General features: G+C 36.3%; 2 protein-coding genes across 2 annotated transcripts; both read right to left on the bottom strand.

Annotated features, from left to right (window-relative positions):
* Window positions 1–1,621: 1,621 nt before the first annotated feature.
* LOC114724835 (pectinesterase) lies at window positions 1,622–4,655 on the bottom strand. Its single transcript, XM_028911283.1, has 2 exons — window positions 3,643–4,655; window positions 1,622–2,755 (listed from the first exon to the last, which is right to left on the bottom strand). Exons 1-2 carry the CDS (start codon window positions 4,568–4,570, stop codon window positions 2,061–2,063), a joined length of 1,623 nt encoding a protein of 540 aa, XP_028767116.1. The 5' UTR covers window positions 4,571–4,655; the 3' UTR covers window positions 1,622–2,060.
* Window positions 4,656–8,626: 3,971 nt separating this feature from the next.
* On the bottom strand, window positions 8,627–15,233 carry LOC114724809 (aspartate--tRNA ligase, chloroplastic/mitochondrial). Its single transcript, XM_028911264.1, has 15 exons — window positions 14,545–15,233; window positions 14,230–14,373; window positions 13,522–13,631; window positions 13,136–13,247; window positions 12,928–12,999; window positions 12,563–12,654; window positions 12,180–12,300; window positions 10,904–11,026; window positions 10,460–10,655; window positions 10,188–10,375; window positions 10,031–10,102; window positions 9,664–9,762; window positions 9,468–9,548; window positions 9,107–9,164; window positions 8,627–8,992 (listed from the first exon to the last, which is right to left on the bottom strand). Exons 1-15 carry the CDS (start codon window positions 14,911–14,913, stop codon window positions 8,826–8,828), a joined length of 2,004 nt encoding a protein of 667 aa, XP_028767097.1. The 5' UTR covers window positions 14,914–15,233; the 3' UTR covers window positions 8,627–8,825.
* Between the last annotated feature and the right edge of the window lie 1,933 nt (window positions 15,234–17,166).

Genomic DNA, 17,166 nt, shown 5'->3' with positions numbered 1-17,166 from the left:
AAGCCAGGTTAATTTTGGAAATGAATTATCGTTGACTAATTAGATTCATGGGCCAATCGATATAAGGTCGCTACTTGGAAGTTATGCGAACCCACCCTTTCTTCTACCTTCTTGACTAAGCATTGAAAAGTCAAAACTGGATCAAGAACTCCTTTTTAAAGCGGAAGGGGTTCATAAAAGTAAATTAGTCATTCGGTCAGTAAATGCTTGAGAAACGACAAAATAACAGCGCCCGCCTTTTTGTTTTTTTTTTTTTTTTTTTGGGGGAGGGGGGGGGGAGGTCATATTTTTATGTAAAAACATATAAATATGGATTCATCCCAAGGCATCGTAAAGCCATTTATTCAAAGAGGCGGACACTGTCGGTTAAATTAAAGTACATGAAGGTGCCTTATAAGAATGAGTTAAAATTCATATAGGGCGTAATATATACGCTGGTTCCACGTATATAGCAGAGAATGTGCTTTCTAAAGTGTGCTCTCTGGCTTCTACAGTTTAGAGTAATGTTGTTTTCTATTTACCGTTTTTGGAATATCTGAAAGTCTTACTGATGCCTCGGAACAGCTACAAATGTCTGAGGCTAATTAACACAGCAATGCAGAGGGTGGTCGAAAGAGAGTAAATCAGTAACCACAACAAATTAACAATCTCAGGAATCGTAGAATCTTCATTAATACCACATATGTTGACAAAAATAAGACAACTCTTAGGATTTTGACATATCGATGTTTCGAACGAATCTATGTGGTTAAGTTGTGACCTGATGACCAAGACTAATCCATTTTGAATTAAATATGAAGCATAAATACGATAATAATCCTATCCACACAATGCCAACCTCCTGTTTTTGAACTTTTCCAGCACTCTCATGAAATGGATATGAATTTGATGTTATTCTTTTTCATTGAAAAACACACACACACACACACACACACATAATGGATGATTGATAGAAGCCAATGCCACCAATGGAAAAGAGAATTATTAGGAATAAAAGGTGGGTCATGCAGCTCTCAACTCAAAACATATCTAATCTGATTGTAAGTCACAACCTCTCGACCACCTTCTCTCCTTTTTTCTGTAATAAACCTTTCATAATTGTGAGCCAGAGAGGTTCTATTCAGTATTCACAGGTTGCTTGCAGCAAGCAGCTGGCCGCTGACTTGTCTTGCCAATTTGATTATTGTTGTTATCATCAAACCAAAGGACCACATACAAATGCACCAACCATGTATAATTGGATCATCAACGCCTCATGTAATCTAGTCAGGTTTCCAAAACAAATTAATCTTAGCTTAAACACTTCTCCTCCGAATGAACGTTAACTAACCACTTGATCAACTAATTAATCGCATATTTAGTTAAACTCGGACATAATATAATTAGTTAAACCCTTCCTCATGTCCCCTAGCTTAACAAATGCTCATTAACCTACTTTGAGGCGATAAAGAAACTTCAAATGTCTCGTATGCATTAAAAAAATTTTGTAGAAGTACTTCTAAATATTCAAAACCACATGAAACGAAATTAAATCAAATGCCAGGAGAAGACTCGACAGTAGGCACGAATGCACAAGACTACGAAACTAGGCTATGATTATGAAAGCAGAGGCCAGAGAGAATATACAATCAACTATTACTTATATTACAGTTTCATACATATATCCTTACAACTTTGTTCACATATTCAAGGGTCACTTTTCCACAAAAATTAAACGTATTATTACAAGTTTAGTGGTTATATTAATATATGTTCCTATATCATATATTTTCCTGCCTTAGCTTCTTGCGGTTGGATAAGTTTAACAGTCACTCCATACACATCAAAGACAACGAAACACACAAAGAATATATGGCAACCTTCTGTACCGTCTATACAACGAAACCCTGACATCGCACACAAAGTCATGCTACGTGACAATTTCTCTCCTTTCTTGTCTTCTTCATATCATACAGCCACAGTCACTATCCACCCTTTCCCTTTACTATTTTTTTTTTTCATATAATAACCACCAACTCCTCTCTTCCACCGCCACCGCCACCGCCACTTTCATCTTCTCCTCACAACCCTGCATCGAAAGGGACGCCGGTGCCGGCAATCCACGACTCGCCGGCCAGAAAATTCCCAACTGTGAACTTTCCGGCCTCCAGCGGACTCGTGATTACATGAAAGCCTGGCCATTTCACCCTCCCACCAGTGGCTGCTCCTGCTCCTGCGTTCATATATTCGCCGTAATATAGAGTCTCAAGAGCGAAGCTTCCACTCCACGGCATCCATCCCGCCGGGTCGATCAGCCCGCCGTCGAGGTTACTCTTCATCACCACCACCCTTGAGTACTCCTTCCACGGCCGGCCCAGAAAGGTCTTGAACGAGCTCTGCACCGGCCTCATGTCTGATGACGCAGTCACGTGGCAGCCGTGGAGAATAATGCCGGTGTTCTCATTTGGGTCGGATCTCCCCTGCGCCGTCACGGTGTTCTGCTGGTTGCTCGTCGGCCTTCTCACGTAGATGTTGCAGTTCTGGAGGATAGCGACGGCGTCGCCGAAGATGAAGTCCACGGTGCCGTAGACATCGCAGTCACGGTAGAATTGGCGCTGTGAGTAGACGTACAAAGTGTCTTGGTAGCCCTTGAAGCTGCACCGGTAGAACACTGAGTGGTCGGCGCCGGAGCGAAAAGCCACCGCCTGGTGATTCTCAGGCCCGGCGGTGTTCTGGAAGGTTATATCGCGGGCGATGAAGTTGTCTCCAGAAACAGCTATAACAAATCAAAGAGATGAATTCTTCAAGTGAGTTCATGAAAAATTAATGGCAGAATTTTTTTTTCCCCCTTGTTTCGAAATATCAAATATTTAGATGTTTGTTTCGGTATTTTCTCATCCAGCTGTTTGTTTCGCTTGATGAGAAGTTAGAAAAGTCACTTGTTTTGATGAAATTTAGATAATTCGTGGTACCCAAAAGTAGTACTTCTTCGTCCCATTCTTTGTTTTGATGAAATTTAGATAATTCATGGTACCCAAAAGTAGTACTTCTTCGTCCCATTCTTATGTGGGACCAGGTGATAATCATATTTAGATAATTCCTCAATTATTTTACTTCTCTTGTGGAATTAATTCTTTTTCTGGCCTAGGAGCACTAATTTTTCTTGATATAAATCTTTTTCTCTTTGCCTGAATATAGCCCAAACTAAATAATTTGGTCAAAAAATCAATTTATAATTAATTTCTAATCATTATGAGGATTTAGAACTGTCGTCCCCGCAATATATATTAAGAGCACCTGTATTGGATAGTCTGGATTTAATTTATACATTTTGAAATTTTAAATAATTTCAATATTTTTATCATAAAAATGCATATGATATTTTAATTATACATCTTTCAAAAATGATCATTAAAATTGAACATGAAAATAGAACATTTAGTACATTACAGACTAACTCCATGCATAGAGAATTCAAATCCATTGAGATAATGTTACGTGTGTGTGTGTGTGTGTGTTCTTATTTGACAAGTTTAAACATTTTATCTATTATATATGCTAAGCTCGTTTCTGTTCCATTTACAAATATATCAAAAACCAGTTTTAGGCTATACATATATACACATAATAAAAGGATTCACAATACATAAACATAAGACTTACCAAATGTAGCAGAACGAAAAGTGGTAGTTTCTTGGGCATTCTTGCCATCCGAAACAACGGTAACATCAATCCCATCTCCAACGATCATTATGTTCTTCATTTTCCTCTTAATCTCCACATTCTCTTCATACAACCCCCCTCTTACGTGCACCACCACTCTCCTCCCTCCGCCGCCGCTCAACTTACTTGCCGCCTCCACTCCCTCCATTATCGTCTTATAGTTCCCACTCCCATCTTTCGCCACCACCACATCAGCCCTTGGCGCCACCTCCCCCGCTGCCGCCGCAAGAAGCCTCCTATCCGAGCTCGAAACCCAGTCGGGGAATCCTTCGAACAACAACTTTCTCCCACCATTATTATCCATTTGTCCTGACGACGACGTCGTCGACATGGCTTTGGTAATGGCTAAGGAATTGCTGATCAATTTGGAGAAGTTAGTTAACATATTTGGGAAGAAGCTGAAGTGTGCATGAAGGTTGAAGTCACGGAAGCCATTTTGGCAAGTTTGGTGGTTGGCAATGGAGGCACTTAACCAGGTGAGCCTATCGTTGAGATTTTTGGAGCTCGTAACAGAACGGTTCAGCTGGTAAACAGTGTCTTCATATAGCTCTAAGCAATCTGTCCAGGCTAACTTGGCTCGCTTATTGTCTGTGAAGTGATTGCCCAGTTTCATGGCTGAGACAAGCTTTTGGGCTTCAATGGCTTGGTCCAGAGTGACCTTCAGAGCCATATCATGGAAGGAGGAAGAAGAAGAAGATGATGAAGTAGAGAGTGTATTAGAGGTCATATAGTGGTTGCACACATGAGGGTATGGAGTATGGAGGCATGATAACGAAGCTTCAGTACCATGCAAAACTATCAAAGAGTAAATGATCAGAAACATGGAAGCTAAGGAACAGTTGAAGGCAAGCTTGTCCATATTGATCATAAATAAATGTTGAAGGCAAAGGGTCTAAAATGGCAAGATATATAGGAGTAGTTAAGAAGAGGGGATTCTCTCCTTGGGATTGCTTGTGAATGAAGAAAGAAAGGGGCATTCTATTTATAGGCCGCGCTGACTTGGTTTTTGGTAGGTCGTGCGTGTATGGCTAAAGCTCATCAACCTAAGACGTCACTGTTATAGGGAGAGTTGATTCACAATTTAATTTAGAGGTGAGTGTGAGTCAATATAATATCAATATCAACACATAAATTTAAAGAACAAATTTTATGTAAGAAAAATTTCTTTTAATTAATTTATGTGTCGGACATACTACTTTAGCTCATTAGGTCAATGTTTACTTTTCTCTTCTTTTACTGTTTTTCAATCAAAGAGTTGGCTACTTTTCTAAAACATCAACACTACCAATTGAATATGGTTTCGCACCGGTTATATGATTGACTTCAAGTAAATAAAATCCTGAGAAAAGAGCAGAGAACCAAAAAATAACACATTTTCTCTCAGCGATCATTTTTCTGGGTAAAAGTGTGTTTAAAAATTTAAAAAGAAAATTTTCAATGATCATCATTACTTTGGTTGCTCAAGCACAAGGTCTCAAATTCAAATTCGTGTAAATGCATCAAATGTTTTTGATGAACTATCCTCAATTAACTAGACAATATTCAAATATCAATGAAAATAGTGGGCAATAATGTGGCAGAATTTTGAAGACGTGGAAGTTGGGGCGGATGGTAGGCTTATTTAATTAGGGGGTTACATTTTCCAAATAAAATGATGCTGGGTGGGCTATTGAAGAACCATGCACCTAAATGTCTGCGTAGAAATACAGTGGCGGAGGAAGCTTATATTACTTTAAGTCCATCAACTCAAAGACAGCGACTGGAACAGAATCTTGTGAGGGTTTCATGGAGATTATAAGATGACGATGAAATTAAACTTTTAAATTCATGACTTTTTAATTAAATAAATAATTATTTGAAACCATGGAGGACTAAGCCCGCCCACTAGATTAGATTATGGCTCTTTCTTTAATTTGTGTTTGTACTGTACGTCGTAAGGTGTGTTTTCTCTAACGTACGTAATAACTAATACTCCTCCGATCCTTAATATAAGACTCATTTAACTAATTTGATTAGATTAAGAAAGTTAGGTAAGTTAGTTAATTATAAGAAAAGTGACACATTTTTCCTAAAATACCATAATCATCTTTTTTAATACCCCATCTCCCTCTTCTATTTGATTATAGTTGAGGGAATATCTATAGGGATAATTTAGAGAAAATTGATAAATATGAAAAATGAGTCTTATATTTAGAACCAAAACCAACTCAAGAATTAGGTCCTACCGGAGGAGTAATACATTTGAGAAAGTTGGGAGGGATGGATGGGATCACTACGTTCTTGTTCTCTTTCGAGACTTTAGTCAACAAACTCCTCTCGTGGCTCTCATCCTTTCATATTTCATTTCATCCAATCTCTTCCACTAAATTCTTCAATCCCTCTGTCAATTCATACATCACTCATATATCTTAATTAAGAAAAGAAAAGCCTATATATATATATATATATATATAACAATTGCATGGGGAAATATATATATAAATATATATATAAATACACACACACAAATTAATTAGATGACCAAGTTTAATGTAGCTGGCCAAACCCTGTGGGGTTAGGGGGGGTAGGTGTCAAGAAATGAATGGATGAATATGGAAAGCAAGTGATATAATAAATCGATTCATTTAATTGAGCTGGCTTTATGGCCAGCCAGTGAATAGGGATGAGAACCATACACTTAGTCTTCAAAACTCGTGAACGTGATGCTATATGGACGTATATGGCGTTTCGATTCGGAGATGCCGTTTTCGCTTTGTAGGAGAAGATGAAGTCCGTGCTTGACTTTTTTCTGTAAAGTCTTGCTCCCTTCTTCACTTTTCCCTTCGTACTTAGAAACGTTAAATTAAAACCTCTCTTTTATCATCACTTTAAATTAATTAATCTTCTTCGAATCCAAATTTGCCATATACTTCACTTCTTCTCATGCCACGCGTCTTCCTTTTACTCCCTCCTATCTCACTTTAACTTTACACTCTACACTTGTTAGGCTACCTACCTCTCATCCCTACCAACTTACGTATTCGTTCATCACTTCCCAAAGTCTATAATTATCATTACTTCCTTCGGCAACCAAAAACAAAATGTATAATTATCATTACTTACTTTATACCAATGCAACCATCGTCCCTTCACTTTTTGAAAATCCTAACTACACAGACATACACAATTACGATAAATATATGTATACAAGCAAAATATATGTGCACGCACACGTATATATTTATATATAGAGAGATATCTATATCTATATATATATACCTACATATCTTAACCACCACGAAACGATTTGATCCTAGGCACTCTACCACCTCATCAAAAGCTTGCTGAGATGTGCGTTCTAGGTTGTAGTGCTCAATCAACTGAACAATATGTTATTGCTATACTATAAATTAATAAGAATTAGACATCGTATTTACTACGGATTCGTTTAATAATAATGTTATTGTTTACCTTTATACAAATTAAGTATTATCAAACCACTTGCCACCGTATGTGCTACAACGAAAAGAGAAATTATTTGTTCATATAGATATATATATATATATATATATATATATCTCAAGGTCTAGAACATTATTCTTTGATTTCAAAAAAAAATATATACCTTAAGAATTAGAAGAATAAATTAACTATAAATTCAAAAACATCCACCTTTGCAGATATCTGCGATTGATGTTAAAGACAGAGGGGGAACCCACGAGCTTTTAGATTTCAATGGAGGAAAACTTGAAATACTAAACAATAATAAAAATATTGAAATATGTAGATTCAAAAAATCAAGAAAAATGTTCATTGGATGCACACTATCTAGACAGCTTATGAAAATGTTGTTTCCTGAAATTTGTCTTATACAATGACCATTGGATTGATAATATTATGGCATGCGTGATCGAATTTTTTTTAAAAAAATAGAGTAATTGTGGCTCAAGGTCATTAATGATTTAGTGTTGAAAGGTACGTATGATTAATTTGTAGCATCGGCCAATCCCAATGCAGCATCAGATTTGCTTTCGTGCTTTCATTTTCTGCAATAATGTTGCTCCCCACTGCAATTTCATGGTCATTATTCAACTTTCCTTCTCCTTATCGTAACTTTTATAATAATAATTATACGTATATTAGCTGGAATCCACATATATACATATATGCTCCATCTTCACCTTCATTTTAAGCTGGCTTCCTCACCATAATAATGATGGTATCGGAATAATACAGCAACACCACTTAAAAAAGATTCCAATATTACACAACCAGAATTTCGTATACGTATTACAGTTTATATATATATAAATGATAATTCGTTAATTATCGAGTAGAGTGTGGCCGCCCATCGAAGAATTATCATTCCCGAGTTTAAAATTTTAGAAGATGACACATTTTGGTGATGTCATGTTGCAGGTCCACTTTTTGATAACACAGTACTGAAGCAATAATTATTATTAGCGGCTTAAAGAAGACAGCAGATGAGTTTTTTTAATAGAAATCAACTTTATAACCCGAGGCATAGCCATAGGATTGACTCCCGAGTGCAAAGGTTTGAACGTATGATGAACGTAAATGTTTAGCTCTCCAGCCTCGGGTTAATTTAAAATACTACTCAAATTCATATCAACAACATTTACCCAAAGAGATATTATTACCACCAATTATTAATATAAAAATTAGTTTGAGGTTCAATTTAATTATAAATATAAAATCTCAATCCACTTTATCTTTTATATTTATTTATCTTTTCTCAAAGTAATTTTTATAACGGGTACAGATATTAAAGGTTTGTATGAAAAGATGATTCAAATACATATGATTAGTAAAAATACTTTAAAAAAAAAATACATATTTATTATAAATAACTAACTTAATTAACTTTTTTAGTCTCCTCAAATTCATTATCTAGCTCTTATATTAAGGATCAAATGTAGGAATATTGAGAATAAATAGTTTCTGACGATGGCGATCATATCTTTTGCTTGAACTAATCATTACTTTCGTCTTCACATTAACATCAACGAATCCTCAGTGAGCAACATGGGTGAGAGTGGTTAGGGCTCCCATATGAGTAAGTACAAGCTGGGCACAGGAATTAAATAATTGAAAATGAAAATTTTAAACAAGTGAAGTAGAATCTAGAGTCTAAGTGAGAGATCCTTGAGCTGCTGAGGATCCACCTCTGAAGGACTTCTGGTGAGGGCACACTGAGCAGTGGTGGTTTTTGGGAAAGCAATGACATCTCTGATGGAATCAGCCCCTGCCAATAACATCACCAATCTGTCCAATCCATAAGCTATTCCACCTGCCACATTGCATCTTCACCATTATTAACCAATCCACTCACACTACAACTAACAATTATTTTGTTTTTATTTGGGGCTATGACTTAATTTGCAGACATGAAAAAGCTGCATACCATGCGGTGGAGCCCCCATCTCCAGTGCTTCGAGAAGATAATTAAACTTTGCTTCCGCCTGAAAGACAACGGAATCATGTCACTGAAAAACTCACATCTTCCACAATGGTAAAACCAAAATAGCAACAACAAATAGCATTTTAAGTGGATCAGATCACTGGGGAAAAAAAAGCACTCAACTAAATTTTTCCACAAAGACAGTTATTATTCCCAATACACAAAACATGAATGTATCCAACAAATTTGGACTTGTTTGTTGACTCAAGGCATCAGTGCATGTCTATGTCAAAGCTCAGCTTATTTATATCATCAAACAAACGAAATCCCACTCACTGTTTCACTGGATTATAGGCCCACTAACCTGCTCCATTGAGATGCCAACAATCTCCAAAACCTTTTGTTGTATTTCACGTTTATAAATTCTCAGACTTCCTCCACCAATCTAAAAGATAGACACAATAAAACTAGCAGTTATCAATATAGACAACGGTGATACAATCATCATGCTTCAGCCTGCACAAGGTAGAGAATTTAGATTTTTGAAATAACTCAATTACCTCCACCCCATTGTAAACCATGTCATAAGCCAAGGCCCGAGCAGAAGCAAGATCATTCATGTCTTCAGGGTTCGGAGCAGTGAAAGGATGATGCAAAGCCTGCACTAAATAGCAATGTTAAGCATGGCTGCAGAAGAGAAACCTAAACACCCCACCCTCAACAAAAAAAGGGGTAAAATAAACTGAATAGCAATCATTCATTAATCAGAGAGGAAAATTTGCCAACCCATATCACCTAAGTCTCTTGTGTTTGTGTGCGTGCGTGCACGCGCGTGTGTGTGACAGAGTAATTATGACACTGCAGAACCAGATAAGTCAATAGCAAAGGAAATAATTGCGGGATTATTTAATTAAAAACGGAACATACCTCAAGCCTCTGCTCTGGGTCATTCCACTCGAACATTGGAAAATCAGTGATCCATAGAATTGAATGCTTGCCCTACTCATACACAATACAAATATCAGAGGAAGGATTTAGACAAGGAATTTCTTCTTTTTGAACATAGGTCAGATCATCAACTTACATTGTCAATCAAACCCTGGTCATGAGCGACATAAACTCTAAGACGATCTAGAGTTTTATTCACAGATGCATGATGACCCACTGCAAACAGGATAAGATCACCTGGTCCTGCAGAGCACTGGCCTAGTAACCTCTCCTTAGTAGTTGGGTCCATACTTGATACTAAAGCAGCGATCCCCTCAACCTCCCCTAGAACAAAGTATACATTAAGTAATGGAACGCTTCAAACATGTCTCAGGAAAGAAAATTTTGATCGAAGATTCATCTCTGTACCATTATCCAAGACCTTGAGGAAAGGCAAACCCTTGGCTCCAGATTTGAGAGCTTTATTGTAAATATCACCCTTCTTAAGAGCTGAATTTGAGTAACTTTTTGCACCAGAAGGTACACACAACACTTTGATAATTCCCCCACTGTCCAAGGAGTCAGAGAAAACCCTGAAGGAAGATCCCAGGAAAATTTCCGATACCTGCAGCCGAATGAAATTTTTATTTCAGCAAGATCAATTCATAAGGAGAGATAGATAAATAAAACATTATCAACCCAATCTACATTACAAAAAATAATGATTCTGACCCCAAGACTAGAGCAAGCTTTATTAATTAAAGAAATTGTGAATATGAAGGGAATGTTCTAATGTTCTATAACGAATAACTAGAAATATGCAACCAAAATACCCCAAAGTATTAAGGAGAAAGTCAAAGAAAAGATCACTACATCTTTTAATTCAAGATCATATCTGGTATCTGGCCTGTCAGAACCGTATCTACTCATTGCTTCCGCATACGTAAGCCTGGGAAATGGATTTGGTAACTCCACTCCTTTGATTTCAAGAAAAACCTGCAACAAACACTTCCTATTTACACCCAGAAAAAGAGCATATATTTAAGGTGATCGGCATCATCAAAAAACAAAAACAAAAAAAGTGCAATTGTATGAATATTCAATCAGTACCCTGTGCCCTATACAATTTCCCAGTGGTTCAGATTCATACATAACCGTTGTCAATCATCCGCCCCCTAGGTCCTAACTACATTACATTCGATTTAATTTGCAACTGTATGATTTGAAAAACTTCATCCAAAATACTTTGATTAAATTATATACTAGCCATCACCCACAACTCTTGTCTATTTTCAAGGCTTGGGCTAAGCGGCTAAAAAAGTTCAAAAAGGAAGCTATTAATGGAATTGCAAATGTATACTTCCATCTCTTTGTCCCTAATTTTAGATCTTAAAGTGGATTTTCTGGAAAGATTTTGGTGTCCTTAATTCCACTCCACTAGTTTCCCATATGTTTACCTGCTTCCAAAATCTTCAACATCGTTGGTTTAAAACCACTAGGGATGTTTAGGAGTTAGGAGGAGAAGGGAAAGGAAGGTAAATTGTTAGTTTCTCATTCTCGTCCTGGATGTCCAAAATAAAAAGGGCAAGGAAAATGAAATATTAAAATGTCACTTTACCATTTTTTTCAATATAATTTTACCATTTCCAAAGATGAGGACAGACATATAAAAATATAGCTTAAAATTGATTTAACTGACCCATTGACCATAGGGCTCTGATAAAAACGGGCTTTGTTTTTTGGCATCATGTCCATAGATAGCATCTTCATCATTATTAGAAGCTCGAACTGATAATGCATTAATCCAAGATTTTAATTAGTTTACATAAATTATCATAATCTTGCTTACCTCCATGTATGTGTGCCCACGCATATATGTGCGTGTATGTTCATAGGCATGCAGGAATCTGTTTGCATTTGAGTCTATATATACACAGTAAACATTTGCAAATGCTCAAGACTATTATATGTATAACTGTATGAATATACACGTGGCCACGTATGATAGGGTCTTTGTATGTAGTGTGCACGTGCATGCGTCTATCTGTGTGAGAGTGTGGGTAGGTAGTATGTGCATATGTAAATACGTAGCATTTTTTAAAATGTATTTTCATAGAAAGGCTTCTAAAAACAAACAATAAAAGCTAACCTTTCTGATCAAATCTTCATTAAGTGCCAACATGTCCTCTAAAGGAGTAAATGCCATTTCCATATCTAGCTGTGTGAACTCGGGTTGTCTATCAGCTCTTAAATCTTCATCACGAAAACATCTGCCAAAATCAGCACATGGCATCACCATCATGCGCAACATTTAAGATGGATTCGCCATATATAACTTTGAATAAACAAGAATCATAACTTCTAATCTTGTGTCCTATCAAAAGAAACAGAACGTATTTATCATACTAAAGCTCAAATAGCTATCTCAGAACTCATGTCAGAAACTACGTTTCTGTTCAATTAAGTAATGAAAGCTTGAATATATCTTGGATAGCAACAGAGGTTTAAACAACTAATTAAAGAAAATCCTACCTCGCTACTTGATAATATTTATCAAAACCAGCCACCATAAGCATTTGTTTAAAGAGCTGTGGACTTTGAGGCAATGCGTAGAATGTTCCTGGCTTCAGAAGTCACATAAGAACTAATTTAAGAACACTAGCATGAAGAAACTATCTCGAGCAAACTGATAATTAAAGAAACAAAATTAGAAGTTGTTCTCAATGTTATGTTTATGAAATATATTATTCCAAACGACTGGGCATTTTTGAGAAACAGACCTGATACCAGAGATAAGCTGAGGAGTTTTAAGGTCATAGTCTTTTGTTACCATTTTGAGTATCAATGACTAAAAAGCATAATTGTGAGGTTGTCAAAATCTGAACAGTAGTAAATACCTGGATTCTTGAGGGGACCAAATAATCTCGTGCGCCTTCTGGAGTGGATCTAGACAGTATTGGAGTTTCAATCTACCTTGTACCCATAAAAGATAAAGATCAACAGATGATACCAACCATCAACCTCAAAGCAGCATGGGAGAGGAGGAGGCACTATAACCCAAATGGTGGAGATGCCAACACAAATAATGCACTCACTAGACATTACCTCCACAAAACCGTGTGTATCTTCTAGATATCTTCGAATGAGTTTAACAACTTTATGTCGCATCAATATGTTGGAACTCATTTGGTGCCGCCTTAGATCCAGACATCGGTACCTGCCAAGAACAAAAATTAAGAATAGATTTCTCACAAAATAAATATAAATTTATAATACCTAACTTTTTAACATGTAAAACAAATCCCCCAAGATCCAGTACCGCATAAGAGTACGGGTATCAAGCATGTAAACTTTTGATACAATACTGAATGAGAAGTTTACTTTCCCAAAAGTTGACCAAAATAAATTAGAGACAAAATTTTCATATTTAACGGAACAGCTACCAAAATACATATAGATAAATCATGAAATTCTTGCATCTCTGTAAGTACCTCAAACGGATTTCTTCTTTAAGAGAATCTTTTGTGTCATCAGCTGTAGTCACTAAGAATGGTAACTTTGACTTTACAGCATTTAATATTTGAACACTCTCAGCAGCAACCTACCGCACACAAATACTTGGAACATTAATGGGAAAAGAAAGTAATTTCTAACTCAAGGAAACAGAACACCAAGCACCAATTGGTTCGGTACAAAATGGCTTTTTTCTTCAAATGCTAAGTAACGATCAAGGAACATGGGAAAGAATTGAAGAAAAAACAAGGAACTTTCATGTGGAGAGAGGAACTTTCAGAAAAGAAAAATTATTATAGCAGGCCATGCCATTCTTCCTAACTAAGCCCATCAAAAGGAACATATCAGGAGCGAGCTCAAGCATCATAAGGCTATCAAGGAGAACAAATTTCAAATTGTAGTCCAATCTATCTCTTACTCAAATTTGAAAATCATTATAAAGGAAAAGGCAATATATTAAACTCGCCAATAGCCTAGAATGCATTGGTCAGCGTTCCAGGCTTCTCCATGAGCAACCAAGGGATCGAGGAATTTAAAAGAAAAAATACATTACAGAAGTTGTCCGAGAGTTTAAGATATGCACTGCAGAGTTCGTACAATACCAAAAGTTGCAGAAACTCACAGCAATTACTGTCAATCCTCCTCCCAACAGAAATGTGATGCCCTGATTAAATATTAATGCATACCTCAATAAAGCCGGTTTTCATTTTCTTGTTGATGGACTCATTTGGCCGAGACCGGACAGTACCTTCGATGGCTACAACGTATTCGAGTCTCAGGTCATTGATTGTTGAATGAGCATCAGGAAATTCGTCTGGAAGGGTCGTAATCTACATTTTAATATTAATGAGTACAAATGCCACTGTACAAATCATTGCAATGACAGAGTAGAAAACGAAGGATGAGTGCCGAAACTTGCACTAACAGCAATAATAGAAACTGCGCTATCAGCAGCAATCCTACAAATAAGAAACGCGCTATAACATATGCCAGCTGAGTACCTGAACGATACCGGTATGATCTCTGAGATTAAGAAACGTGAGGCCACCATGAACACGGTGAAGAGCAACCCACCCACAAAGGTGGACCCTTTTACCTACATCGTTTAAAGACAATTCGCCACAACAAGCATTCCTAGCAACCCATTCAAGAGATTCCTTGAAGTCAACAGGCGGTCGAGAACTAGATGTTAGTGTTTCCGGAGCAGAGGCAGTTGATTGTATCGACGGAGATGGAGACGACGAAGCAGAAAAAACAGTTCTGCATAAGGGAAGTACTCTGTGAAGGGAATTGGAAATGCTGCTGATCAAGAAGAATGATGGCTTAGGGCGGAGGGCTATCAAAGGCAAGGCTTTGAGAAGCACAGCCATGTTGCTTCCGAAAGTCACTAGAACTGATATGTATAATAGTATAATTTAGAGCCTAAAGACAGGATTCAGGCTCGGATAGAGGGAAGTGGTTGAAAAATCAAAGCAAATATATAATTTTTATTGAAAGATTCAAACTTGCTGAAAAATCAAGCAAAGAAAAAACTTGTGTTCATTGAGAACATGGAATGAAAAGAAATCCAGATAAGTGAGTGTAGGAATAGAAGAACCCTCGAATACCCATTGCCAAGAATATAAGAAACAGAAGTGGTAGAAAAGAGAGCGCAAAACACAGGCAATTGAGTAGCGCGGGCAAGATGATGCGGTGAGGACTGCCTCCATGGACAAACCTGGCTCGCAGCCGCGTGTGGGGAAAGAGATAAGAGGCGCCAAACGACGTCGCTTTTTCCCCTCCAAGGAAGTTGGGCCACGTAGTTGGATTTGGGTGTCATGATATCATGGGCCAATTATTTTTTTAAATACATATCATGGGCCAACTATAACCATATTGAACATTCAACGATCTTTCAACTTAAAACAATAGTTGTTCCATCTAGCATAAGGAGTTAATCCCTTACAACATAACGAATTAATGTTTAAAATTTTATTAAAAGATATACTCATGTTTAGTACATAGCAATGCCTAAAACAAGATTGCCTCTGATAACCAAAAAAAAAAAAAGAATAGCTGTACCCGAAAACAATGGTTAATCCTGGGCAAGTATTTTTTTTTATAAGCACAGGTATCCTCTTATTAAAACTAATCATGTTCGAAGTACTGTAGGAAACTAAATGTAGATACTTCTTCCAGCAGGAATTCAAATATTAGTTCTTCACATTATGGGGAACTAATCTCTTTCAATAGACCCAACCCTGTCATTAAACTTGGGCCAGTTAACGCTGAAATGTTCAAATCATAAGTTGGCAAAAACAAAACAAAAAAAGTTCAAATGATTAAAAAAAATGACAGAACAGTGTTAGGATCGCCAGGTAAGGTTGTGAAAATTAAAGATGGAATTTAGTTGTTACATTCTATTTAGTTTATTAATCATGAAGCAATTTCGCGTCAGCGTTTCATTGCTAATTTTACACGAATTGACGAGGTTAATTAAAATTAGATATTTTATGTAAGATTTGAAAATTACGTTCGATCAAAATCATTAGTTAATCAGATGCGTTTAGTTAATTTAGTTAAGAAAGTTTATAGTTATTTACGGATATTATGTTTGATATCTTAGACAAAAACATGTTATGTTATGAAACGCTTGTAATTGATAAAAGGGATGGGAGGTAGTATATGAGCGTGGTCTAATTGGCATTTAGCCAGTTCCCTGAGAAAAGCGGACCAGATCCAGGCCTTAACATTCACGTGCAAGCATCAAATCCTGGAGGGACCTATATGCAGCAAGTGCACTTTGAAGCTTCTGCCCAGACAATGCCTTTACAGATTTAAAAATATTTTTATGTGATAATACCTCCGATCTTTAATATAAATTTGATTTGATTTTTATTTTGATTATAAATGTAGGATCCCGATTCACTTTGTTTCTAATATTTATATACTTCTCCAATCCTTAATATAAGACCCATGTAACTAATTTGGTTAGATTAAAGAAGTTAGGTAAGTTAGTTAATTCTAAAAAAATGACACATTTTTCCTAAAACACCATAATCATCTTTCTTAATACCCCTTCTCCCTCTTCTACTTGATTATGGTTGAGAGAGTATTTATAGGGGTAATTTAGGGAAAATTGATAAATATGAGAAATGGGTCTTATATTTAGGACCAAAATCAACTCAATAATTGGGTCTTATATTAAGGACCGGAGGAGTTTTTTTTTTTAAGATAGTCCTTCTAATAATGATAATTCTTACCAACACTCTTGATTAGCAAAGATATTTTTTGAATGACAATACGTATTTATTATAAATAACTAATTTAACTTATTTTCTTAATCTCTTCAAATTAGTTAACTAGCTCTTATAATTAAGATCGGAGATAGTATTACACAAGTCTATCAAGTGTTGATGTTTGTGATACGTTCACTAGTCGTCTTCAGCCAGTGAAATTAAATGGATTAAAATTAATCTTCAAAGAATGAAATTTTTTCTATGTGATACCAGTGGAAGTTGTCACTTGTGTGTATATATATATTTATCTGATTCTTAATATAAAGCCTAATTAATTAATTTGAGTAGATTAAAGATATTACTTAAACTAGTTAATATCATTTTTTTTCTACAACAGTATAAGCA

The sequence above is a fragment of the Neltuma alba genome, unplaced genomic scaffold, assembly GCF_004799145.2.
Source record: "Neltuma alba isolate B1F8T4 unplaced genomic scaffold, ASM479914v2 tig00012201_pilon, whole genome shotgun sequence".
Lineage (NCBI taxonomy): Eukaryota > Viridiplantae > Streptophyta > Magnoliopsida > Fabales > Fabaceae > Neltuma > Neltuma alba.
The sequence above is the reverse complement of the archived record's forward strand: the minus strand, read 5'-3'. Positions and strand labels throughout refer to the sequence as shown.